Source organism: Gadus morhua, chromosome 12 (genome assembly GCF_902167405.1).
Source record: "Gadus morhua chromosome 12, gadMor3.0, whole genome shotgun sequence".
NCBI classification, from domain to species: Eukaryota; Metazoa; Chordata; class Actinopteri; order Gadiformes; family Gadidae; genus Gadus; species Gadus morhua.
Window position 1 is genome coordinate 23,015,363 of NC_044059.1, and position 27,500 is coordinate 23,042,862.

Below are 27,500 nucleotides of genomic sequence, written 5' to 3' on the forward strand. Positions count from 1 at the left end.
GAGAGAGAGGGGGAGGAGAGAGGAGAGAGAGAGAACTTGGGGGTGAGTCATGCTTGGTTGCCCTGCTCCTTATTACTTTATGTCTCCCAGTACTGCACGTGCTCCGGATCTTGTTCTCTATTCACTTTCTCTATTCTCTTTCCCTTCCAGCCCGGCTCACCCTTGGGTGAATTTCTATCTTCTCTTCTTCCATGATATCCCCCCCCCCCCCCCCCCCCCCCCCCCCCGCCATCTCCCTCCTTCCTTCCGCTCCGGTATGGTTCTCTCTCCCTTCCTGTTCTTCTCTGCCTCTCTGCGGCACAACACGGCTCTGCTCTGTTTCCCCCGTCGGGTGTCCTGTCTCACGGCGCCCGTTCACGTTCATCGCTGCCTCCGCCACCCCCGCGCCCCTCTCCTCCTCCTCCTCCTCCTCCTCCTCGTTTTCCAATCCCCCGCCCCCCCCCCCCCTCTATCTCCCCCTGTCCCCTCCATCCTAACCCCCTTCTCCCCATCTCCCTTCCCCTCTCCCCCCTCCCCACCCCTTCTCACCCTCCACCCCCCCTCACCCATCTTATCCCCACCCCTTCGACCTGAACCAGAAAACGTTTGCACGTGCTGATGAACACATCAGTGTTATTTTTTTTTATCTCTATATATTATGTCATTGTCTATGTATGAAAGCATATACATGGCCAAACAGCCATGCCATTCTCCGATAGATACACCCTCAATGCCTTTTGTATGCTCACCAGAGACGAGCCAGAGTAAAGACAAACTAAAGACGGTTCACTTTCTTTCTTCTTTAACTTATTTTTTCCATATCTGCTATGTTGAATGTTGTTGGATTCAGTTTATTTCAACTGATGTGATTTGATACCCTGATACTCAAGACAAACAAAGTGATCAAATGTCAGCCAGTGCGGTTGCTGCCATGCATGCACTCCAGGCGCTCAGATTTGAGAATAATTCCCTGATTATTGCCTGAGGCGGAAGACTTATTTATACCTGGGCGCCCCTCTGTCCTCTCTGATTTAACCTTACCAGGGTGCCATACTTTAGTCAGATATGAAAGCTCCTTGTGCTTGCTAAATATGGTTCATTACGTCACTGTCCCAGGCTTCAAGCTGTGAGCTATTATCCTGTCAACGCTTCTGAAGGATATTCAAGTTGAATGGCATTTGTTTATGCGGTTCACTCTTTGAGGCTTATTCAAGAGGACTAGATGCCTGACACTGTGTGTGTGTGTGTGTGTGTGTGTGTGTGTGTGTGTGTGTGTGTGTGTGTGTGTGTGTGTGTGTGTGTGTGTGTGTGTGTGTGTGTGTGTGTGTGTGTCCAAATTATATAGTTGCCTTATATATATATATATATATATGTGTATACGTTGTAGCTAAATCCGTTCATATGGCTGCTGGAGACAAACAGTCCTAATGCACCTCTTAAAGCAACTGCTTCATCCCACACTAAGTGTCCTCTCCACATGTATTCTTGCTGAAGGGCACGCTGGCTGGCTTAGACTAGGAATGTGAGTCAGATGCTGCGCGGCCGCCCGTCCTGTGAGAGATAGACCTTTCTCCTACCGTGAGTCCGTCTTCACCCCAGCCTCAATAACTTCCGTCTTCCACTCAACAAGGATGTTGGCTTTTCATTTTTAAGAATCTTCCCAGGACAAGGAATGCATTTGTACATCATTGAGGGATGCGACTGTGTCTCAGTATCAGTCCAATGTTGAATATGGTTGATTCATGTTTTGAACCATCATACTTGGAGCCAAGCAGACCTTATAGCACAGGGCTACAAGACATGCTCTGGTGTATTTAAGTATATATATTTTTTATTATTATTATTATTATTTCAGGCAAATCATTATCACATTCGTGGTAAAAACTGTATCCTTGACATACATATTCTTCTAAATGATATGGTTGGAACACGCCATGAAGAAAAAGGAGCACTGAGCTCTATTTGTGTTGGCCAAGTGTGTGCATACATATAGGGAATTTGACTCTGCTTTTCCCTTCTCTCAGAATAGACAGCTAAAACAGGGAAAACAAAGGTAAAAAATGAATTGAAGTACTATGTAGAAGATAAACAGTTAAACAACAACGATGAGTTTTGTTGCAATGCTTCAGGGTGCTGGATGCTTGAATAATGCGAGTCTTTGTGGGCAGAGTCAGTCTGCACTGTGGGAGGCTGTTGTAACACTGGTGTGGTGTGTAGGTAATGGTGAGGTAACAGGAGAAGGTTAAATCCACAGAAGACCGCTTATTACTGTGTTGGCTTAGATTAACATTCAATTCCTTCGGTAGAGGCCTGACACATTCCGACGCTCATCGCTAAACCGTTCCTCTTCAACAAAGGTTTTTCATGCTAACCTCAACCTAAAATCAACAACGGCAAAAAATTTGGTGAAGGCTATTTTTGGAATTTGGAAAGAAGGAACAGTTGCTTTGAAATGACAACAGGGGCGACTCAGTGTAGTTCAGTCGGGGAGGTGATTCTGTTTCGGGGCCGCTTAAAAAATGAATGATGCATTCTGTTTTCGCCCTCTCTGAGGGATTGTGAACACACACCCAAAAAAAAACGAATCAGCCGCACAATTGCCCTTCAGCAAAGAATCGCCAGCCACCGCGTCAGGTTTGTTTAACATGTTTGTGTTCCCTACCCAAAGAAAAATATACAGTGAATGCCCCGCTCCAGCGGAGGTGGGGGGAACCCGAGACGGACTGCCCCGGTATGTAGAAAGTGGAAGTGGCGTATGTGGCGTGTGTGAACAGGCTGAGTTCAGCCCTCCACAGTGGGAACGTTGTGAAACGGTTGACGTCCATCCCTCCACACAGCTCACAGAACAACGGCCTACGTGCTGTATATATTTTTGTACAGTTGGTGGGTTGAGTGCACATGGTTGAGGGTGGGTTGATGTTGTCTAAGAAAACCTCCAGTATGCTGACACACACAGGAGCACGCACACACAAACACACAGCACATCAGGACACCCTGCGTTTGGACCATGGGGGTGGGTGGGTGGGGGGGGGGGGGGGGGGGGGGGGGGGGGTTGAGATCAAGGATCAGGCATGAAATGTGACCTGAAACCAACTCAGCCGACCTGAACTGAAGCAGAGAGCGGGGACTGGAACAAGGTCAATTTCAGCAGGGTGGGAGGGACGGGAGAAAGGGGGAGAGGCGGGGGGTGGTGGGGGGGGGTGGCAGAGGGAGCTGTAAAAAAAACCCAACACAGAGACACTTTACGAAAACACCGGTATGGATCAGAACACCGCGGGGGGGGGGGAGAAAGTCACGGCGATCCTATCTGAATGCATTAAGAGGAGCCCTCACGTTCTCCAGTACTGCAGCTCAGCACCGGCCGTCCTTTGGATTATGAACCCTGTACCGCCGGCTTGACTGGCTTTAGTTTTGAAACACCCTCGAAAAAAGGATCTGCGAGCACTCGGACGTGGCGTGGCGTCGAAGCCTGTCTTCAGCGGAGCCGTCGTTTCCAGTTTCCCTTTTTGTCGAGATAACAGCGGCCGCTATCTCCTCCTAGCCCGAGGCTGATCCTTCTTCCGTCTCCGGGGTCTATACTGCAGGGACACTTGTTTACGCCTGTTGACCTGGCGCCCGAAATAGGTAGCCGGTACTATTCCACCGATGCGGTCACGAGACACGGCGGGCACAACAATAGAATGCACTCATGTCCCGCTGCCCGGGATTAGAATGTAGTTTACAAAGGGCGCGCTCTGCAATGGCCCCCGTGGCACGGAGTCGTTACCGGTCAGTCCAATTGGAAGGAGGCAGCGTCGGTGTCTGAGGCGTTGGAACGCTTCCCTCATGCAGAGGGTCACCAAGACTACCAGGAGTCTGAGGTCAGCTGGTCTGGAGACTCCCCTCAACTCCTTCTGCTACCGGCGCCACTCCTGGGTCTGGTACGTGCGTGCGTGCGTGCGCGCGGATGTGCGCGTGCATGCGGACATGTGCGTGCACTCGCTGGTGTGGGTGTGTATGTGTGTGTGTTGTTTGTCCGCGTGCACGAGTTTCCTACCATTGTTTGCGTACTACATGGTGCCCTTTCAATGAGCAGAAGAAGAACAACTGCTGGAGGATGATTGCCGACAATTTCGGAACAGGAATTATTACTTCGGTATATTTAAACTTGTTTAAATGTTCCAATAAGTGTGAATAAAAAAACAGACGGCAACACAGCAACGTTAGGTGCCCTCTTCTCTACACTATACTCTGTATGTTACTTACTGTATGTTTGTGCTTTTTGACAAAGCCCCTCTTATCTTACTTTTGGTGGTATTTGATATGAGCGAGTCATTGTTTACATTTTCTCTTCATGTTTCCTTAGTTTGAATCTTTTCTCAACAGACGGTTTGTTCCCCCTAGACACTTTCATGATGACGCCGGTGAACACAGTGTCAACACAAAAAACCCTGTGACCGATGGATTTCCAAAGTGTTACAACTTTGCGATCAATGAAATAGATCAACGTTTAAGCTGAAGACAAACACAGACATATACACACACACAAAAACCCTCACTTGTCAAGTGCAATGATTTGCTAGGTTCTTTATGTTCCTATCATACGGCATTGACCGTCTTGCATTACTTTCGGTTAGCTATTGCTGAAGCTTTTCAGTTCACATTGATTAAATTGTTACGGACGATTACCAGACGGAGAAATGGAGAGGGAGAGAGAGAAACAGTGAGGGGGGTGGGGGGGAGTGACTAACAAGGGTTCAGTGTGTGGGTCGTGTTACCTGATTCCTTTGGACCGTGTCAGGATTAGGACCTCTACCCCGACACTACTTTTCTCTATATTATCCCTCTTTCTTTCTCTATCTTTCTCATTCTGTCTCTCTGTATCTCAGTTTTTTCTGTGTGTGTCTCCCTCTCTTTCAGACGCACACACGCCCACCATGCAAACATGATGATTGACGTTGTGTGTGTCTGCTTATTCATTGTTGACGCCTGTCCCGGATGTCCTCTGCAGTGCATACATAGTTCATCCTGTAGTGTACCTCGCTATGCTGTAGTCAGTCTAAAAACTGAGTTTGGCATTGGGAAGGAAGTTAAGCAGACCCTCTTTTGGCTTTGTGTTAGAAGAAACTCTCTGTTTATCCACACACACAAACACATACATATCCACACACACATATCCACACACACAAACACACACACATATCCACACACACAAACACAAACACACTTCTACACACTCACTAGCGAATGCACAAACAGATAGTGGAGTGGATGGTGGAGGCTCATTATTAACATTATAACTTTGGGTTGAACCCGCTTGTCGAAGCTTTGTGCAATAGTAAATATATGCCGACACTGTTTACCTAAGTAAACAAGAATTATACACGCATACCTATTTGTTTTAGGTTTGAAATGCGTAAGCTCTTCTATGCTAGTATTCGTCCTAGCATAACGAGCGAGTGCTGGGTCTGTGGGGCCTGCCCGTAATTCCGACACCTCATTGTTCCGACGTCTCAATGGACCGAAATATTTCCCATTAGATCGACATGCCACTATGCCGACGGTTCAATGTTCCGATAAACGGCACCCATTGGTCCGAAGGTCAGTTTGTCCGACTTTTCAAAAAGGAGGCGCATTAGGCCGACGGTTCAATATGCCGAATAGGCCTACATATAAAGAGTTTTATACCTCGCTCGCGCTCTCGCTCTCTCTCGTTCTCTCTCCAAAATACAACATAGGCCTACATATCACGTTCACGATGAATATTGGAGAGCAAAGTGACAACGCTTCACTTCATTTCGACACGGTATTTCAGCCCCATGGACAGATATCGGAGGTCTTAACACGGGCACGAACACACACACACACACACACACACACACACACACACACACACACACACACACACACACACACACACACACACACACACACACACACACACACACACACTTGACTAAGTACACGGTATGAGGTATAAGTTTGACTTAATCAATACCAGCGAAATTATTTAGGCTAAAAGCCCACTGCAAACACAGTAAACAACACATATAGGCCCATACACGACTACTAAAGATAAAAATTGTATTTGTTTTTCACTCATCGTTTGACTTCTTTGCGGGAAAAGTATTAGTCCTTGTATAACGTGCGCTTCATAAATTCACCTCTTGTGACCGTTCAAGCCCACAGCAACAGTCTGGCTTGGTGAAGTGCACTGCTGGAACTTAGCCTACATCGTCTTTTAATTTTGGTTTCATAATCACACATGTGGAATTGCGCCTTGGCCTATTCAGCATATTGAACAGCGGCCTAATGCGCCTCCTTTTTTGAAAAGTCGGACAAACTGACCTTCGGACCAATGTGTTCCGTTTTCGGAACATTGAACCGTCGGCATAGTGGCATGTCGATCTAATGGGAAATATTTCGGACCATTGAAACGTCGGAACAATGAGGCGTCGGAATTACGGCATGGCACTGGGTCTGTTCCCTGCTGATCCAAGCAGTGCTTAGCTTCTGGCCTAGCCACTATGTTGGGCTCTCTGTTGCCCTGGGATCAGCTGTGCTCGACTCACCCATCACTCAAAGACCTCGTCTCCTGTTTTAAGGAGGGAAACACAGAGACTGGAATTACAGACAGACGCACAGAGAGACAGAGAAAGACAGAGAGACATCCTCTGAGTTCATAGAGAGTTCAGAGGAAGTATGCAACAATACATGTCGGGCTGAATTATTCATTAGTTATCATACATTTGAAAGGAGGGAAATACAGCCAGGAAACACCCATAACATGTCAATGTTATTGTGTTCTTTCATCAGTTGTCCCTATTTCAATATGTAAAAGAGGTATTTGAATGTGTGAAAGTCTGACGTCCGTGGGTTTGTTTGTTTATGATAATTCACTTGTATGATTGCCCTTCATTTGATTATTGCCTTTATGATTGCCTTTGCCATTGTTAGTGTTGTCTTTCATGACTGTTCAAGCAATACAAATGTAGAGCACAGCCCTTTGAAATTGAAATTCGAAAAAATGAGTCGCTTTGGTCAGTTTCTCTCTCTCTCTCTCTCTCTCTCTCTCTCTCTCTCTCTCTCTCTCTCTCTCTCTCTCTCTCTCTCCCTCTCTCTCTCTCTCTCTCTCTCTCTCTCTCTCTCTCTCTCTCTCTCTCTCTCTCTCTCTCTCTCTCTCTCTCTCTCTCTCTCTCAGTCTCTGTGTCTCTCCCTCTCCCTCTCTCTCAGTCTGCCAAAAGCCACTGCAGAGAGATTAGGGCTCTGTTATCTCACTCTCCCCGACCTACCGTGTTCCCAACCGTCCATTCCTCCCTCCCGCCCTCCCTCCCTCCCTCCCTCCCTCCCTCCCTCCCTCCCTCCCCATCCCTCTTCTCCACATTCTCTCCCCCCCCTGTCTTCAGTCCTCCTTCATAATGGCGTCTCCCTCCTCAAACCCCCTCCCCCTTGTGTCTCCGGGGGTCGGAACCGCATCTGTCCCCGAGGTGGGGGGGGGGGGAGGGGGGGGGGGGGGGGGGGGCGGAGGAGCTCAGAGTGACGCACTGCCATGGACGGCCTGTCAAGAGGGTCTCTGCCTCCTTCTGACACAGATGTTGGTCCTGGTGTGTGTGTGTGTGTGTGTGTGTGTGTGTGTGTGTGTGTGTGTGTGTGTGTGTGTGTGTGTGTGTGTGTGTGTGTGTGTGTGTGTGTGTGTGGTTCGAACTGCGTGTGTGTGTGTTCCTGACTGTGTGTTTGTGTGTGTGTGTATGTGTGTGTGTGTGTGTGTGTGTGTGTGTGTGTGTGTGTGTGTGTGTGTGTGTCTGTGTGTGTGTGTGTGTGTAAATTAGTGTGGTATGCCCCTCCCCCCCACCCCCGAAAGTGTGAGCCAGTGGTAACCCAGTAGGGAAACGTCCAACCCTCACACTGTGTACACACCGTATCATCAGTCAAGCATTCACACACAAAACTCCAGCGCTGTGTTTTCACACATGCAGAGAAAAACACACCACTTTCCCATGTCACCGAGTACAACATACAAGCTGCCCCACCACCTACAGAAGGGCGGTGACATCACCACCTCCAGAGAGACCTTGGAGAGCAGTCGACACACACACGTGCAACCACACACACACACACACACACACACACACACACACACACACACACACACACACACACTCACATGCGCACAGAGACGTTGTTCGTCGGGCGCCAGCATTCACGCATCCACGCACATCACGCTTGCCCAGGCAGCACTTCGCGGTCACTTCATGGCCTGGTTGCTGCTGATGTCACACCACTGTTGCCAAGGCTAGGGCGCCGACCAGACAGGAAGACGGAGACGGACATGAAAGACCCCCCCCCCCCCCCCCCCCCTCCCATGGCGCTAGGAACAATGGCAGCCCGTCGTTCATCTCAGCCGAAGCTGGTTTCTAGGGGACATTTTCAAGGGCACTGGTTGTTAAAAGGATTTGTCAGACAAGTGCCATAGTTGTTCCCCAACCGCCTCTCACTTCCTCTCTCTCTCTTGCTCTCGCTCATGCTCTCTCTCTCGCTTGCTCTCGCTCGCTCTCTCACGCTCTCTAGCTTTCACGCACTCTCCCACCCTCTCTCTCTCTCTCCATCTTTCATCTTTCTCTCTCTCTCCCCACCCTCGCTCCCCCTTTCTCGCTTCTTCTTCCTCTCTCTCTCTCTTCCTCCCCCCCCCCCCCCTCTCGCTCTATCCATCTCTTTGATTTCTTGGAGGTCACTGGAAGGGTAATTGTACTTTGGGCCTGTGGAATGCAGAGAGGAGCACAGAGGCTACAGGTAGATTAAATGTGACACAAATGAGGTAATGGACTCAAACCCGTCACCTGGAAAGTGAGCAAGGAGCGATCCCCTTGGAATTTCCAACAAGTCCTTTTCATGGAATTCGTTAAAAAAAAAGAACATTATAAAATGACCACATGTAATCTATGATTTAAAAATGTAGCAACCAGGGTTGAAATGCAATCTCATGTGGCTCATGTCTCTGAGTTGTAAAAGACGGCGATGTGTACGAAAACATTCACAGGATTAAATGATGAAGAAAATGAGATGACACGACGAGATTCAAGACCAAAATAATCCAAATGGCATCTCTAACCGGCCTGTTTCATTGTATTGTTCACATTATATAAGAGCTCTAACGTTAGCATGCAGACGGGGGCAGGGCCTGTTGCAGTTGATACATCTTCCTGGGTCAAAGTGCTTCAGTGAGTTAAGTAAAGATAGGAAATGTCTTCATCTCCGTAACCTCTCCTGACCTTCACCACAGTTTGTGCTCTCACCCTTTCTCTTCTCCTTTGCCACAAATTATCCTCCCAATGTCATGGCTTTTCTCCATTTTCCCTTTACTTTTCCTCTCCCAGTATTTAGTCGATTACTCTTTTTTCCTTCTTCAGTATAAACTATCCACAACATCCTGTTAAACACAGTCATCCAGTGGGAACCCGGTGGTTCACCGGTTAGAGTGCATACCATGAGGGCCCAGTCCTTACCGAGACTGGGGTTCGATTCCCGTGGTCCTTATCTGAATGTCTTCCCCTCTCTCTCTCATACCTTCCTGTCTTTCTCTACAATAAAAATAAAAATCCAGCCCTGACAGACACAAATACAAAGTGGTTCCTTTGCAACTCATTGTCTGAATGAATCCACTACTTTTCTGCATGCTAGTGTACAGCATGTTGCTCTAGCCGATGGAGCTGTCAGAAGCTGGGTGGGGAGAGCAAGAAGGCTGCCAGATCCTATAAATCAGAGGGATTAGGTGGGTATATACTGTACTGCTCCTCAGTCCCCTGTCCGCCTTCCCCCAGCAGTAACTAAGCCAGGTTTTACTTCTTATCTGTCAGTCTCGTCGGTGTGCCCTCTTTGGATGAGGTCTGTATCTTCTGGGCGTTGTTTGATGTGCACACACGTCGGCTGATGAGACGTTTATGTGAAGTTTTTTTTTTGCCCGTTGCCTCGTCTCATTTTCTGATATCGTCTGTGTAGTACGTGCTTCCACATTGTGTCTCTTAATATAGCTGAATTATTGCAGCATTAATAGATGCAAGCGGAGAGAAGAATGATGATAATACGTAGCTGAATAACATGCAAATCAGAAGTAAATCTGAATTAATCCCCATGCATTAAAATCAGCCGGCAGAGCTCAGGCCAGAGATATGGATCTCTAATCAGATTACCATGTTGTTGTGGCATCATTCATTTGCTATGTTGAGCATCACCGAATGTTGTGTTAGTACGCCAAATAGATTCACAACGTTGATGGTGAGCTAAACTTAAAATGCAGACTAAAGAATGACCTTGGCTTTGTTTTTTCATGGTTTTGCCCTCCATAAGTGAGGAGAACGTCTTGCGGGGAAAAGTTGCCCCCTGGTGGACTTGTCAGGGATGTACACACAAGAAGTACCGGAGATGACTTGGTTCTATAGTGTAGATGTGGCGCCCTCGTGTGTTTTAAATGAAGTGTTGCACAGATATTCAGACCGTTGCTTACTACCCTTAAATAAGCTGCTCTTAAGAGAGTATTATGTGTGTTTCATGCAAGATGTTTGAATTATTGTTGACGACCAATATTCAACTTCTTAATGAAGAATTGCTTAACTAATTAGGAATTGCTTGTTCAGTTAAAGCAATCGTATAAATGAAACTACTGATATGGTTTATAGGCCAGTAGATAGGAGACATAATGAGGACAGCAATACTAAATCTTCCAATGCTGGTTACCCACATATGACTTTAAAGTGTGTTTAAATGGTAAGTAAAACTCCAATCATGAAAACGGTTTCATTTGGGTCACACAAAGGGTTGGTCAACACGTATTCCTAAAAAGGAAGTTATAAAATGTATTAAAAGCAAAATACTAGTACGAATGGAAATATATTAACCATGGGGTTTCAAATCAGTTAAAGGAATACATTCGCCTCCTGCATGAACTGTGCGTAATTGAATAGGCCCGCAGGCCTACACTGCTGTATTTTGTTATATTTTATAATGTCATAATGGTGGTACTTGGGGAGACCAATATATTCTTAGGTGGTACGCGGTATATAGTTTGAAAACCACTGTTCAAGCGAGGGTGAAATGGGTTTTGACAACACCCTGGCACTTTTGATATTTGAAACTCGTATGCGGAAGTTCCTCTGCTCAAACATTCATCTTTTTTGTCCCACATTAATTACTGTCTATCTATCGCACAATGCTGTGTGCATGTTAGAGTCTGAATATATCCTGTGCTAATTAATTATCCTATTCTAATCAGGTATGCATGGTCCATTCACAAGTGTAACGTGGAATAGTGGGATTCCACTTAACCACAGCCATTGTTACAGAATGGATGTGTGTTCCCGGCACCGACATGCACACTTATCCACTGCTGCTTTCCCATCCGTCACCAAAGTGTTGCGCTAATAACAGAAAATAACTTATTAATTCTCTTTTTGCCATTGTGCAAGGCTTTTAATCCCTTTTCCCGCTGACCTCGTGACACGACTCCCTCGGCGCGTTCCTCGCTTCCCAGAAAGAGGGGCAGACGCCTCGCTTCTCAGGTGTGAATCATGCTCCTGGGAATGACACTCACCAGCACGCCAACCTCATCATGCCGGGGGGGAGAAACCATGAATGAAATGGGAACGGAAAATAGATGCATGACTGGAGTTTGTTTGCGCGACTGGGCAAGGTTGAGGAAGAGACAATAACACTATTATTGTTACTGAATTATTAACACTCATGAATCAAAAAAGAGTGTGGGTGTTAATAACGTGGGCTTAGCTTTCTTTTCTTTTTTTAAGAGGTAGCTGTGTGATTAATTTCCAACGTGTCAGAGTCTGAGACGACCGGGGCTAGTGTAGTCCTGTCTGCACCATGGGAGCCGGGGGGCTGGGTGGCGGCCTGCCTGTGTGTCTGTCTGGTCGGGTCGTCGGGGCAACCCACTCATGGATGAATGGCCCACTGAAACATACCAGGGCCCAGCAGACCTGGGAACACACCCGGGGGGCGGGGCCTCAACGTGCGCTAAGCCGACCAATTACACCGCCCCGCTGAAGGCTGTCAGGGAGGATTACAACCAGCGAGGGGTGTGGCCTCACGCAGCTCTACAACCCCTGTGATTGGTTGTTTGTTGTTAATGTTTGGTCACTCTGTGGGCAGTGATGCAGACAGGGAATAATAATAAGCTGCCCTGTAGTGAGAAGGGCAAAAAGTCACAAATTAAAAGATTCACTACTTCCGATGCATTATGTCATCTGTGATATAGATATTTGATTATTTTCCTATGTGGTTGGTTTCCGATCTGCTGAATGCTTGTATTTACAGGTAGCCACTGGCTTTGTTTAATGACATTAGCTATTGAGCCTAATCTCAGGCTACCATCATGTATATGTTTCCTGTCCTTGTTGCACTCCTGCCTAATTGGGGATGAAATACCAGAGACAAAATGCTAGATCCTACCCCCTAAACAACATGGCCTGTGGTTTAAAAGAAAACAAAAAGAAACAAACCGATTCCTGTTTTCCTCACGTGGGTCCATCTACAACATCTCATAATCCTCTGAGCGGATCTAAGGACCGGACCGGATCGGACACTTTTCATGTTTCATGTTGATGACCACCAACCCCAAATCTCTTGGTGGTCGTACGGTCTCATGCTGTACCACCGTGGACTCCGTACCTCACTGCCTCACCTTGGCACAATGCCACCAGCACCCTCCCTCTCCCTAGCACTCCTGAGTGCCAGATGCCACCTCTCTCTCTCCCTCTCTCTAGGCTGGCCTGGCCGCAAGGCCACTGCCAGCTGGCTGAGTTACCTGAACACCATGGGGGCAATCTGGCCATACTCATGGATACACCAGAGGATGAAATGGACTGATACAATTGTGGTTCATATTGTTTTATTTATTTGTTTTTTTATAGATCAATTGATTTAGTACAAGATCAAGTATACAGAGCATCTTCCAGTTCACATGGAACAATAATAGTGGATTAAGAGGACTGAATCGTTAATTCCAGGGAATCCACTCCAGGATTTGAATGTGTCCATTCACTGGCTTGGGAGGGAACAGAGCTCTACACACCCGCACGCACGCACACACACACACACACACACACACACACACACACACACACACACACACACACACACTCATACCACACACACGCTCTCTATGGGAGGAAGTATAGCCTGCGAGCGACCCACAGAATATTGCTTAGTGAACAGAGCGAGCGTGAGCGTGTGAGAGAGAGAGAGAGAGAGAGAGAGAGAGAGAGAGAGACTGGACAGAGACAAGTTAGCGCGGGTGAACGTGGGGATGAGAGTTGTATATTTTCCTCACATGCATCGTGTGCACCTGAGAGTTTGGATCTTTGCCTCTGAAGCTCCTGTCTGTCTGGTTGAGTGACTGTTTAGGTTGTTTCCCCAACCGCTTCCATGTTGGACATTATTTTGAGTTTTTTGTTTTGAACTGGATCCGTAGAGGTAAAGGCTGCGCGTGAGTGTGTGGCAGAAGTAGTGACTGACTAAGCTGTCATCATTGGTTGGGGACCAAGTTGGTGGGTACGAATGATGTGCTAGATATTTTTAAGGACCTGGTTTACATGGGAGAGCTTTGAATGGTTTCAGTGTGTCCGTGTTTGCATGGGTGTGTTTTGTTTTGATTTGTGTGTGCGTGCCTGTGGCCACTTTTGTCACGGTTTGCATTCCATATTAGTTTTTTGTGTGTGACGTGTGTATATGTTGACTTGTTAGTCTGTGTGTTTCATAGGGCTTATTGTTTTTATAGTTCCCTAGTTTGGCTGTTTTGTCACTTCTCTAGCTGTTCATGGCGTGTGTGTGTTTCTCTTTCAAATAATCACTGGTGTATGTGTGCTTATTGGACAGTGGCAGCAGTGGGGCGCGTGATGCGGTGTGCATGGGTTTAGTGTATGTCCCAGAGTGTGCATGTGTGTTTGTGTGGCGGCGGGTGCGTGTGTGTGTGTGTGTGCTGGGGCGATGTACAGGCGGTCACCCTGTGCCCGAAGCAGGGTGCATTTTGACTTCAGTGAGGAGGTCATCAGGCGACTGCACGCCTCCAACCACAGCCATGTTCACAGGTCAGCTATCTGAGACAACCCACACACACATACAGACACACACACACACACACACACACACACCAGACACACGCACACACACACACACACACACGCACACGCACATGAGTAGACATTGTATTTACATGATGCAAATGTTCATGTTTTCAGAAATACAACATGGTTTCACTTCTGTACTGAATAAGGGTGTTTGAGGCTGCCAATGTTGTCCGTCATCTCCTGAACAGTTGTTTACTATGATAATCATTTAAAATACTTGTTAGCCATCTTTAAATAATTGTAGATTAAAACGCACATGGAGCAAGGTTTAAGAAAAAGTGTGTGTGTGTGTGTGTGTGTGTGTGTGTGTGTGTGTGTGTGTGTGTGTGTGTGTGTGTGTGTGTGTGTGTGTGTGTGTGTGTGTGTGTGTGTGTGTGTGTGTGTGTGTATGTGTGTTCTCATCCATGCACACAACGACATATCTGTGATGACATTTCTTCCCGTAATTGGAAGATCTCTTGCCATTGTCATCCCCTCTCTTAATCTGCTGTTGTCCGTTGTCATTGCGTTTCTAGATAAAAGCTGAAGAGGAGTTTCATATAATGCAGGAATTAGCCATCCTGTATGGCGGTGGGTCACAGCAAGGCTAGAAAATAAATATGTTGCTATTAATCTAAGTGTGTGTTGATTCCATCTTGGCAATGCTAAGCTAAAGCTACTAGGCTAAAAGAGTCATGACAATTAAGGGCTTGGCATTTTACAAGCCTCTGGTGCAGCGTAGTTGCTCTTAAATTTGATGCAGAGAAATATCAGCCGTCTTGCCTGTTGAAGGCTAAGAAGTGGCGCTCTATCAAGTGTTGTATTGTGTCTTTATGTATTGGTATGGTTATAACTATCTTATACTCAAGACTACCTACGATATTGAGTTGCTAACTATATTTTTCAGTTTTAACCGACTATTACACCTCAGATATGACAAAGCATAACAGGAAAACACGTCCTAACTCGCAGAGGTGCAATTTTTATGTCAAGCTGATGATCAATCTGTGAACCACCGGCTAAGCGCTAGCAGTTGCTGTGCTCTTTGTCTCGTTTCATGTTGAAATGTTAATGATCATATACTGGCATATATCTCGTTTCAATTATGGCAATACACTAAACGCAAGTATGTACTCCTAGTACTACTGTCCGTTTTTGTGAACTACTATATTGCGTAATATCACCATGTTAATTGATTTTGCCATAATCATGACGTTGTTTGCGTGTAGCTGTAGCAAAGAGGCAAAGTGTGAGCACAAACTTAAAATAGAAAATGCCTTGTAGTGTCGTCGTCCGCTTTTAATAGTGTCAGAGTAGATCTTAATCAGGGTAAGAGACATGGTTGGGGTTGGCCCAGGGGGATGTGGGTACTGGAGCCCAGCTGTAGACGCATCAAGCTGTGTGTGGTGTCAGGGTTGTGTGATACGATTTCATGATAAGAAATGTCTAGAAGTAGGGTAAAAAACTCTTAACAAACCAACTCTTTAGTAAATTTGCTAGTCCAAACTAAAGTGATTAATCTTTCTCAGGCCCCTTCTCAACCCTTTATCTCACTCTTTCTCACTCTCAATCTAACCTGACATTTCACTAGGGTATACTGTATCTGTCAGTAATCGTGGGAAGAAATGAGAATCATATGAAAACAACTAGTGATTTGAGTCATTTGACAGACTGACACACACACACACACACACACACACACACACACACACACACACACACACACACACACACACACACACACACACACACACACACACACACACACACACACACAAAATGACAGACAGACATGAAGGCATGCATAATGGACTTGTGAAAGAACTATAAAGAGCCCATAGATAATTTCCATAGAATGTCTCTGACCAAATATTTGTACTATAGAAATCCTGGATTCCTATACCGATCTGGGCTCTGTTGAACTTTAGGTACAATCCTAAGGAGTTCAAGTGCTGTACATCAACATCAGGCTTTGGCGGGTTGAGTTGGAGGGGATAGTTTATTTGTAAGGGTTGGCATATTGATGTAGCCACTCACAAAACCACACGGTTTTGTGAGGTAGGAAGAGAGTCTTGCTGGGAAAGTAGATGTGATAGAACAGGCTTCTGAAGGGGAAATGATCATTTGTAAAAATTCTTAGTCTTAATTACCGGTTCAACTTTTGTTATGCATCATGGTTAACTACCACAGAGATCTGTGTAATTTTCTTATAAATTACATTACATTTTATGTATTTTTTGATAAAATAATGTCCATTATTTTATTTATGCTCACCATTTATTTTAGTTCTGAGGAAGTACAGTGACATACTCTGAAAAAGACATGGAAAATATCTGTTATTTACGAGCACATGGCATGCTTTTTACGCTGTTAACTGTCACTGTCAGAGTCTCTCTCTCTCTCTCTCTCTCTCCCTCTCTCTCTCTCTCTCTCTCTCTCTCTCTCTCTCTCTCTCTCTCTCTCTCTCTCTCTCTCTCTCTCTCTCTCTCTCTAACTTTCCCTCTCTGCCTCTCCCCTTTCCCCTCTTTCCCTCTCCTCTCCTCATCTCTCTTGTTCTCCCTCCCTCACTTGCTCTCTCCACCCTCTCTCTTCTTCTCTCCCCCTCCCTCAGTCCCCCCATCTCTCTCTCTCTTTCCCACCGTCTTCATCCCTTGCTGTCTGTCTGTGTCTTCCTCACATCATCGTTGTCCAATGTCTTCCATCCCTTTATTCGATGTGAGGGTTTCTCGTCTTCCCACCGTAAACAATCCTTCATTAAATAATCTGCTAGGTGGGCTTGTACCTAAACATGCAGGAGTGAATGACTTGGGACAAGTCCTGATTGCATTTCCTGGCCTATTTTCTTTGAATAGTCTCCGTGGCTGCGGAGATCATAGAGCCCGGATTTTACCATTCTATATTCTGCTATGCTGCAAATTCCGTGTTTTTTGTTGGTTTTGTTGGTTTTTGACTTGAGATCTGACCTATTTAAGGTGTATAACGAGAGTTCCCAGGGGCTGTTTGAATATAGGCCTCACTGAGCTATTTACCTGCAATATTATGATTGAAATGGCGCAGTGCAGTCCTTCTAAGGGTATTTAATCGACAGCTTTCTAATCATCAAAATGTCAGTTTAATTGGCTGTTATACTTGGTTTGACCTTGGTTTAGTAGCTTTGGTTTATAATACAGTACTACAGTACTAGCCTCATAAATTATGAGGCTAGTTGTGTACTACACCGGTTCTAGTACTGGGCCAGTTGAAGTATTATGCTAGTTTTTGTACTAGACCAGTTCTAGTACTGGACTAGTTTTAGCACTGGACTAGTTGTTGTACTGGACCAGTTCTAGTACAGGACCAGTTGTGGTGATTGGGTTTGGCCTCTTTTTTATTTTACGTTCAAGATTGTTAACATTGCAAGAATAATGGAACGCTGGTGAATAAGGGAATCTCTGTTAAACACGCAGGCTAGGGATAAACAGCAGAGGTAACCATGGCACCCGGTTCTATGCTGCCAGACAGACACTCTGCAGTTTATTCTCATTCAAAGACCAACAGGAAGACAGTCATCCAACTAAAGGCACACATACACGACACACACACACACACACACGCACACAAACACACACACACACACACACACACACACACACACACACACACACACACACACACACACACACACACACACATTACACACACACTATACAAACACATTTTACCCCATTTTTTCCGAAACGTCTGGTTTCCGAATTTGGCTAGTGTCTCAGTCTGTTTACATTATTGCTGCACGGATGTGTTATGGTTATAAACCATATCAGTAGTTATAATCTGCTCTCTCTGCTTCTTACTCATTCCCGCAGTCATTTTGGCTAATCCTGTCCCCTAAACCCCTTCCAATGCAGGCTATCAATATATGTGTCATCATGACGTACTGTGCTCCCCCATTAAAGTGCTAATCCTTAAGGATTATCAAAGTAAAGCCCACCATATTTCATACTTTCACATTGTCTTTGTTTGTCTAAAGGGCCACAAAATGTGTCAAGCTACATTGGTTGTGGCAAATTTCACAAATAGGAACAATTAAACACCCAGCAACTCAATACCAGCAAACCTCCACAATTATAAGCAGCTAGACCCAGTTTGTTACACTATGACGGAAACTCTGAGCTCCGCCGTTTAAAAGCAGACATTAACGCACGTGTGTGGCCACATTTCTAATACACGCCTTGATATATTTCATTTCTTAAGAACATAAACTCGTCCATTTTTACTCTACTTCCCATCTTGCTGAGTCAGAGCAGAACCATCCAAACAGGACGCATATCCATGGCGACAGACAGGACGTAGACCTGCTTGAGCATCAATCCATAAGGGAAAGTGTCAAAGGGCTGTGCTGGTTGCTAGTGACTGTTTGTTGTCGCAGCTGGAAGGAAAGGAGCGATGCTATTGTTCCAGTGGAGGGATACGGGTGTCACTTCTGTGGAAGTGTCCTCTTAAGGAGGTGTGGCTGGACACAGATCTGAACCACAGGAGGATTCCACAGAATCTCGTCGTATTTTTGTGTAATGTCTACGGGCTCTCTGTTTTTTGTGCAATATATGTCTGCATGTCAGGGCTCCCTTGAAAAAGAGGCTAAAGGTCTCAATGGGACTCACAGGGATAAATAAAGGTTAAATAATAAATAAATAAATAAATAAATGGGATCCGTCCTGTGTCTCACTTGTTACACCAAGTGATCACTGTCACCTCTCTCTCTTTATCTCTCCCTTGCTCTCTCTTTCTCTATCCCAAGGTTTTCTTTCTGGCCTTTCTTTCGCTGTGAGCGTGTGTGCGTGCGTGCATGCATGTGTGTCTGTGACGTAACCTTATTCCGAGTCTCATTTAGCTCCGCCCTTGGTAGACCAATCAGGAGAGCGTGCCATACTATAGTCAGGTCAGTGAGTCTGAGGCGGCATAAATGGTAAATGGACTGCAATTATACAGCGCCTTTCTAACCACAAGCGCTTTACAATTATTGCCCAACATTCACCCATTCATGCACACAGTCACACACCGACTACGGTGTCAGCACAGCCACGACAACCAGCTCGTCGGTGGGGTGAGGTGTCTCACTCAGGGACACCTCGACACCCAGCTAGGAGGAGCAGGGGATCGAACTTGCGACCTTCCAGTGGCCAGTCGAGCCACTCTGCCTCCTCAGCCAATGCTGCCGAGTCAGTGTGGCGCCGTCAAAGCTAGTGGGAGTTCAGAGGAGGCCGTGAAGGGTGTGCTGCTGCTGAGGAGGATGCGCTACGAGACTTGGTTCTGGGTAAAAGAGTAACTCGGCCGGGTCAGGGGCACTGGAAAAACGCAGTGAATAGATTAATCATTAAAATAACATAATGCAATTGGCTTTCAATGGATTTATCAAAGTTTGGGGATTTTCAAATATATAGGTAGATTGATGCTCATAGATAAACTGGCAGAGAAATTGTCCCAACTAGCTGTGAATGGTTCAGTTTTGTTTTCATGCGAGGATAACTTCCTGTATGCTCGCAGACTGGGGCCCCGAATATCCTTTTGATGGTGCGACACACGCACAGGAATACACCCGCACACTCTCAGGCTGTCTTTCCTTTGCTCTCCTCGCACACACACACACACACACACACACACACACACACACACACACACACACACACACACACACACGCAAATACACACACTAACACACACAGGAACACACACACAGACACATACACACAGACGTGCGTCAAAAGACTCTGTGACGCACACGTTTGCACGTTGTCAAATCCCTGCCTGTCCCAGTAAACATGTCATACCATCAGCGTGTTTCATACTGGCCAAATCCTGCTATGGAGGACTTGACCTCTGCTGGATTAACGTTGCGCTCTCATCCTGTCGCTCATCTAGGAGCAGGACTCCTCTCTCAGCTGGAGGATGGGGAGCATAGTGTGGCTACAGACTTCCCGTTATGTCACCTCCTGTTCTCAATACTTTACAGGGACTTGGAACTGAACCATCGTTCCCACTGCAGGCGTGGTGGTGTGTATAGGAGGGTGCCGCACTTTGGTTCTACTAGGGGTCTCGCCAAACATCAAATGCTCCTTTTCAACAGCTTTAATCTGTTAAATGTTTATTTGGCATCGGCTTCATTTTTCTGCAAGTTTCTAAATCTGAATTCTCTCACGTTGGATTCCTGTGTGCTAGAGTAGACCACATCCCGAGGTGGTCAGGCATGCACTGTGATCAGACTGCCTGTGTGTGTGGACAGCGATAAGCTCAATGTAGGCAGACTACTGGCTACGTTGTTAGAACCAGCCCCCTCCCCCCCTTTCCTCAGAGATAAACCACAAGACACTGTGGGACTCAGGTGATCATGTCTTTAGTAACCCAGACTGAACCCAGACTGTGAATATCTGTTGAATGTCGAATATCTTAGAAAATACAACATTTGAACTGCATAAGCCACCATTGAGATTTATTTAATGCACCAACCACAGCAGCACTTTTCTGCTCTGCATTTGACTTTCAGTTTTGATGGGGGACCGTTATTTTTTTTAAAATCTTGTCAAATCACGTAAGGAACTCGCAAGCCTACATGCAAGTCACTAAACGTTGCAGACAAACCTATTTTGCAAAGTGCATGACTGCGCAATTGTGAAGGCTTTAGACTATTGAATAGCATTCTAAACAGCAAGAACAACATAAGGGCTTCTCTTTCACTCAGTGGATTTATTTTACCAGGAAGTATTTTTTTGCGGGGAAGTGACATCCGTAACCCAGACGCGGCCACAGAGTTCGCTGTCAAGTGTCAAGTGCGGACTTTTGTCCTGTGTTCCGACCTTGCAAATCTGATAACAAAAGTCGCATTGAAACAGCAAGTGCAACCCAGGCTTTTCGACAGTGGACGTTTGACAGGGTTGAACTCTTATGGCCTCTTGTGGTATTTTATATGGATGGGTTACAATTGCAGAAGTCCACCGTTCTGCGGTGATGCTCAGCAGTACGTCATTTTATACTTACTCTCCTTACTTATATTTATACCTTATGCAGTTCCTCACTGTCGCTCCTTGTATGGGCCCTTGTTTCTGGGTGGTAAGTACTGTGAGGCTTTTGGAGAGGGGGAGGGGGGGAACCTCTGGCCCAGAAAAACGGCAACCATCATCCAAGTCACGAGGGAGTCATAAGACCCCTTGAACCCAGTATTGCTGCCCAACCTTAAGGGGGGTGCTACGGTGGGTCTTGGTCCAATTTCTGGCGGAGGAGCCGAGTGTTCATAATAAATATGCAGTATGGGTGTCTACTTTGGCTTCGTGTTCGAGGAAGAGGGTCTTGTGTGTTAAGCCCTATAAAGTTTGATGAGTTGGAGGCGGATTTCCATAACTTTGTTTTGTTTTGTAGAGCAATGTATGAGCAGCTCTTCCTTAGAGAAGGAAAGGCCATTGTTAAAAAAAGACCACTGCCCTCATTCCAGTTCTGCTGCATCTGGCGGGCCAGTCTGTGCTAACCGTGACATGGCCTGCAGAGCTGATGCCCACTGTGTCTCCAGATCCTTATGCAACGCTGGATTACTACTAGATTCGCACCTCTCTGGACACACACACCACTATGCCATACGGTGCACAATTACCAGGATAGGCATTAATCCGGGTCAGTTAGCTGCATAATTTGTTCATGGTTCTTCCTCTCGCTTCTTTCCATTCCCTAGTATGTCTGACAATAATGTAACACAAGCACACTTTTGGTAGATAAGTAAAGCTCTTCATGTTAAGGTCCTGATTTGAGGATTATTCATGTGCTATGAGTCTTTTCCTTGAAAGAGTTGCTTTTGGGCACATTTTGACAGTAATTGGGATGTCCTCTAGGGCTGTAATGCTGACAGTCTGAGGTGAGGGGAGAAACGGTGTCTAGCGAGGTCCCATCTGCCTGGGCTGCAGAGATAGAGGCCGGCCAGGCGGCCATAGGCACGTGGAGCACGTGATCGCAACCCACAGAGAACTATTAGTGGAATGACCCCAGGAGCGTACATGCAGTTAACCATGCAATGTATCACAGAGACACGCAAGCATACATGAACACAACAAGAGAGACACACAAACACAAGATGCTCAAATCGGAACACACTGCTAAAAGTCCACGTGTAGTAAACCACAAACGATTGTGTGGGTTTGTGTGTACGTGTGTGGATTCCTTGTCTTTCAAAAAATGTCTTCCCTTAAATCCGTGTGTGTGATGACTCGGGTCATTCATTCCTTGATAACACTGTGTTTCTCATTTAAGTAACACACATGCAGATTATGATAATTATTGGGATTTGATGTGATGATTATGAATTATTAATCTGATATCAAATGGCCGAATTTTTTATGGGTTTTAAAAAAACAACCACTCTCAGTTCCCCTCTATGATAAACCAACGGTGTGTATCACTCTGGTAGCTACATATGTCAACGAATACCTGATTATCCTCCTGACACGCAGAGTTGTCGTCGAACATAATCGACGGCCTTATGCGTGGCCTGTGCTATCGTATCGTCTTCCCTCTCCTCCTCCCTTCCCCCTTTCTGTTTCCTCCTCTCGGAGGTTGTTTTCATCACAGAGGGAGTCGCTGCCAAGAGTCAGCCTGCACTCGCTCTCCGTGTCATCTCAAGCGAGAGAGCTGTTGCGTCCAAAGTTTTAATTGCACACAATTAAAAAGCGTCTGCCTTTTGGGTGTTAGGAAGACGTTTGCTTAGAATCTACGCGGCACAGCATTCGAACCATTCGCTGACTAACAGAATAGATAGGGCAGACCCCCCCAAGCCGAAAAAAGGTTACTGGGTTTGATCACCGATTTCATTGACATACGTGTAAGTAAGGTTGGCGTATTGTGAAGAGAGAGAGATGGGTTGTATTTGAAGCACCTCTGATTGACAGGAAACATGTATTTCCCCTGACAATACAAGGGAAGCGATGCTCTGATTGGTAAGAAATTAGCCGGAACCAGTCTGAAACATAACGTTGCCAAGGAACCTAGTCGACTCTAAACCAATATTCACGCAGTGCAATTTACTTCCTAAAAACTGAGGGATGGCTCCGGCATTCCTCACAAATGACACTCTAATTATAGCTCTCAAAGGTCACCTGCAGCAACTTTGAATGGCCTGTGTCTGACATCAGCGAGAGCTGCTCTGGACGAACGTGCCCGCCGTGCTGAGCGACCTGACACTGTGCCCCCTCTGTGTTCCGCTGCAGCTTCGACGTGGAGAATGGCCCCTCTGTGGGCTGCAGCCCGCTGGACGCCCAGGTGTCCCCGGGCTCGGGGCTGGTCCTCCACACCAACTTCCCCGGACACAGCCAGCGGAGGGAGTCCTTCCTCTACCGCTCCGACAGCGACTATGACCTGTCGCCCAAGTCCATGTCCCGCAACTCCTCCATCGCCTCGGAGATGTAGGCAACGCACGCACGCACGCACGCACGCACGCGCGCACACACACACACACACACACATACATAAACATAACACATACACACACACACACACAATAACACATGCATATTCATTCGTTCATTTATTCAATCAGAGACACTCCTTCCGTCCCCATTTTTAAATCTAGGCTCAAAACACACCTCTTCTCCCTGGCCTTTCCTCCCCTTTTATGCTATGTTGTTATTTTTACGTTTTTCATGTACTGTCAACTTTAATGTTTGCACATACGTCAGGCATATAAAGTGGTCTGTGCTCTTTTATATGCCGCTGTTTGCACCATGTACGGCACTTTGGCCAGTAAAAACTGTTTTTAAATGTGCCTTACAAATACATTTTACTTACTTGCATGCATACATACAGACACAAAAACACTTGCACACACACACACACACACACACAAACACACACACATGGAGTATATACAAGAACACTTGCGCACACACACATGCAGTACATACAAACACACTTGCGCACAAACTCATGCAGTTCGGACCAACACACTTGCGCAATCAGACATGCAGTACATGCATACAAACACACTCGCGCACGCATATAAATATACACACACACACAAACACACACATATCGTAAGTAGCGTAGACTAAATAAGCGTACTAAATAAATGCGATTACATAAATTACATAAAATAAGTACAATGTACACAGATGCTCTGATACGGTTTCATTTGTACATTACATGTCACCCTGGACATCTTCATAATGGATGTTTCGTTCAGGGTGACGTATGAAAACATCTGAACCTATCCTCAGGGATGGAATTTAATCCACTCAATCCTCAAGAGTCAATCCATTTCCGTCTATTTCTGAGAGGCCTCTGAGTAATGTCATAAATAAAAACTCATAAGCCGGTTCACATCCCAATACATAACCACATTTGGGCAGAAGTAGCAGAACTTTGTCCTTCTTTGGGCTCCACCTTTGATAGGATCAACAGAACAAAAGACATAACTGCTAAAAGCTTTTATTAATCGTTTTGTTATTTGATGTTCTTTTTTATAGTCTCATGTAGTTTTAAGTCGAACAACCGCTGGCTATGGGGTTGTTAGGGTAGCAGTGGTGTAGAATGTTGTTCCTCAGAGAGGGAAGGAAGTAGACATCGAAATCTTTATCTGCCTTCTGGAGAAAGAACGGTTTAAGTTTCAACTACTGACGTAAAATACAAACTAAACAGTGAAGGTCATCGACTCCTTTTGAGGTCCTTTTGATTAGCAAAGCTCGTCAGACTTAAGTCAATAATAATGTCTGCTGATTTGATAACTTCTGTCTCACGAGGTGGAAGAAAACTGACTTGCACACACACACACACACACTCTCACTCTCACACACACACACACACACACACACACACACACACACACACACACACACACACACACACACACACACACACACACAAACACTACATGAAAACATGTACTGAATTTGGAGGGGTATCATTCGGTAACGATAAGTTTTGCTTGCTCATTGTTCTTCTGACCTCAGCCACGTTGGCAGCAATAAACACACAAGCACAAACCAAAACCTGGTCTGGCCCTACAGTCTGGCCCTTTGGTATTTATCCTTTGTACTTTTTCTGTCTCTCTCCCTCTCTGTCTCTCCCTATATGTATCTCCCTCTCTGTCTCTCTGTCTCTCTCTCTCTGTCTATCCGTCTCTCTGTCACTCTCTCTAGCTCTATGTCTTTCTGTCTCTCTCTGTCTCTCTCTATTCGTCTCTCTGTCTCTCTGTCTCTCTCTATCTCTCTGTCTCTCTCTCTCTTTCTATCTTTCTCAGTGTCCCCCTCTCTCTTGCTGTAGTTAGGGTTACAGTTAGCTTATATATCGCAGTAACCGAAACACATTCTTGATGGGACTGAATGGAAGTTGCCTTCCCAGCAGTGTCACAGAATGGGTTTGATCTGTCGATTTCATCTGCCACTAAGGTCTCAGTATCAGTTCTCAGTATGCCTCAGTGCATCAGCCATGTGCTTCTTGTAGTACTTGTGCTAGTACTACTAATATTGTAACCCTCATGTTCCGCTGTTTATTGTGCTTGTCCTAACAGACACGGGGACGACCTGATCGTCACGCCTTTTGCTCAGGTAAATATCTCCCTGTCCCCGCCCTGAAACACACTATACACATTAATCTATTGAACATCTATTGTTACGGACTATACATGTTCATGTATTATAATACACTATACACACTCATCTACTGAACCTCTATTGTAACACGCTACACACATTCATCTATTGTAACATGCTATACACATTCATCTATTGAACATATATCGTAACATGCTATACACATTAATCTATTGTAATACACTATGCACACTCATCTAAGGAAAATCTATTGTAACACGCTATACACATTCATCTATTGTATTACACTATACACGTTCATCCATTGAATACATTTTGTAACACACTATACATGTTCATCTATTGTAACACACACTATACACATTCCATTCCATTTGATACAGCTTATTGAAATTCATTGAAAAATCTTTGCATACAATTATTTTAAAATAAACTGCAGAAAATGGATAAAAGAATACATCACTGAACAGGTATACTTTGTGCTCTGCCCGCTAGGTTCTGGCCAGCCTCCGAAGTGTACGGAACAACTTCACAGTGCTCACCAACGTACAATGTGCCTCAAACAAGTAAGCAGCACCAATATATATGTCTTTGTCTGTTTGTGGTTGCATCTTCATTTCAATATGGAACTTGTCATGAGTTAGCTGTGGTAAACGCATTACAAGATTTCACCACAGTTTAGCTGTGGTGAACTCCTGCTCAGACTTAACCACATCTGTATGGGGTTGGGATACAGACACTCTGGCAGATGGCTGACTGCCTATTGAATAAAAAATCTATTGGATTAAGAGTTTATACGTTTATAGTTGTGTAAATGGTTCACTTAATAAAAGGGTAAAACAAGGAAACCTTACAAACGATTATTTCATGACTTAGTTGTCCGAGACATGTGGGTAAATGACACGATGAAGTGCTACATCTTTGACACAGGGGGGCAGTGTCTGACTATATATTTTAGATGCTGGGACAATGCAGCATTGTTTTTGGTTGCATAGACGCGAGTTGTTGACAGAGCGGCATACAGTGGAAAGGTTTGACTTGATTTTTAGAACATATTTATTAGATATAGAGCATTGCATATTTAGGATACATTCATCATTTTGTGTAGCTCCATCTCCAAACGGTAAACAACTGTAGATGATGTCTGTGCTTCATAAAACACCAATCCTTGTTTGAACTACCATTGAAGTTGACCATTAAAGTAGACTTTATTGAACTTTTTGATCGGGTGGGCATTATGCCTTAACAGAAGGCTCCTAGAGTCGTATCCCAGCTCAGCATCGGGGCCCTTTAAGGCCCCTGCAGGAGGGAGAGTGTGACCTCATTGTGGCTGGAAGGGCAGGAAATATGGATGGACGACGTCCTTCCTCCTCCACTACTGTGTGTGTGTGTGTTATGCTGTGTCCATATCTGTTATGTCTTGCCGTTGCAACTGCATTTGCGTGTGTGCGTTTGTGTGCATTGTGTTGCTTGGCACTCTTCTTCTCACAAGAACTGTATTGAGCATTGCTTCGGTTGAATACTGATTCTCTCTGAGTCTGACCTAGATTCTGCCTCGACAGCCTTGAGACACACACAGACACACGCGCACGTGCAGGCAGACACATAATTGCTGCTAGTTGAATCAAAAAACATCAACAAAGGTTGTGCTCAATCTCAGCACCACTACAGTGTCTCACGTCAGAAGCCCCTCTAACTAGGAGCCTCACTTTCCACCTGTAAACCTATTGGTCTGTCGCTCTCTCATTCTCTCTCTCTGTCTCTGTCTCTCTGTCTCTTTCTCTCTCTATCTCTGTCTCTGTCTCTCTGTGTCTCCATGTCTGTTTCTGTCTCTGTGTCTCTGTCCTATCTCTCTCTGTCTCTGTCTCTCTCTTTC

General features: G+C 45.6%; 1 protein-coding gene across 4 annotated transcripts in view; it reads left to right on the forward strand.

Annotated features, from left to right (window-relative positions):
- pde4ba (phosphodiesterase 4B, cAMP-specific a) overlaps positions 1-27,500 on the forward strand; it is a 136,362-nt gene that overhangs the window by 64,583 nt on the left and 44,279 nt on the right. For 2 of the 4 annotated variants that reach the window (XM_030372062.1, XM_030372063.1), the window contains 3 exons: positions 23,285-23,479; positions 25,582-25,618; positions 26,120-26,190. In XM_030372062.1, the coding sequence (XP_030227922.1) occupies positions 23,285-23,479; positions 25,582-25,618; positions 26,120-26,190 (303 nt within the window). Of the gene's footprint in view, positions 1-3,208; positions 3,900-13,182; positions 14,049-23,284; positions 23,480-25,581; positions 25,619-26,119; positions 26,191-27,500 lie in introns of those variants that run through there. The other 2 variants (XM_030372065.1, XM_030372064.1) reach the window with 2 other exon arrangements.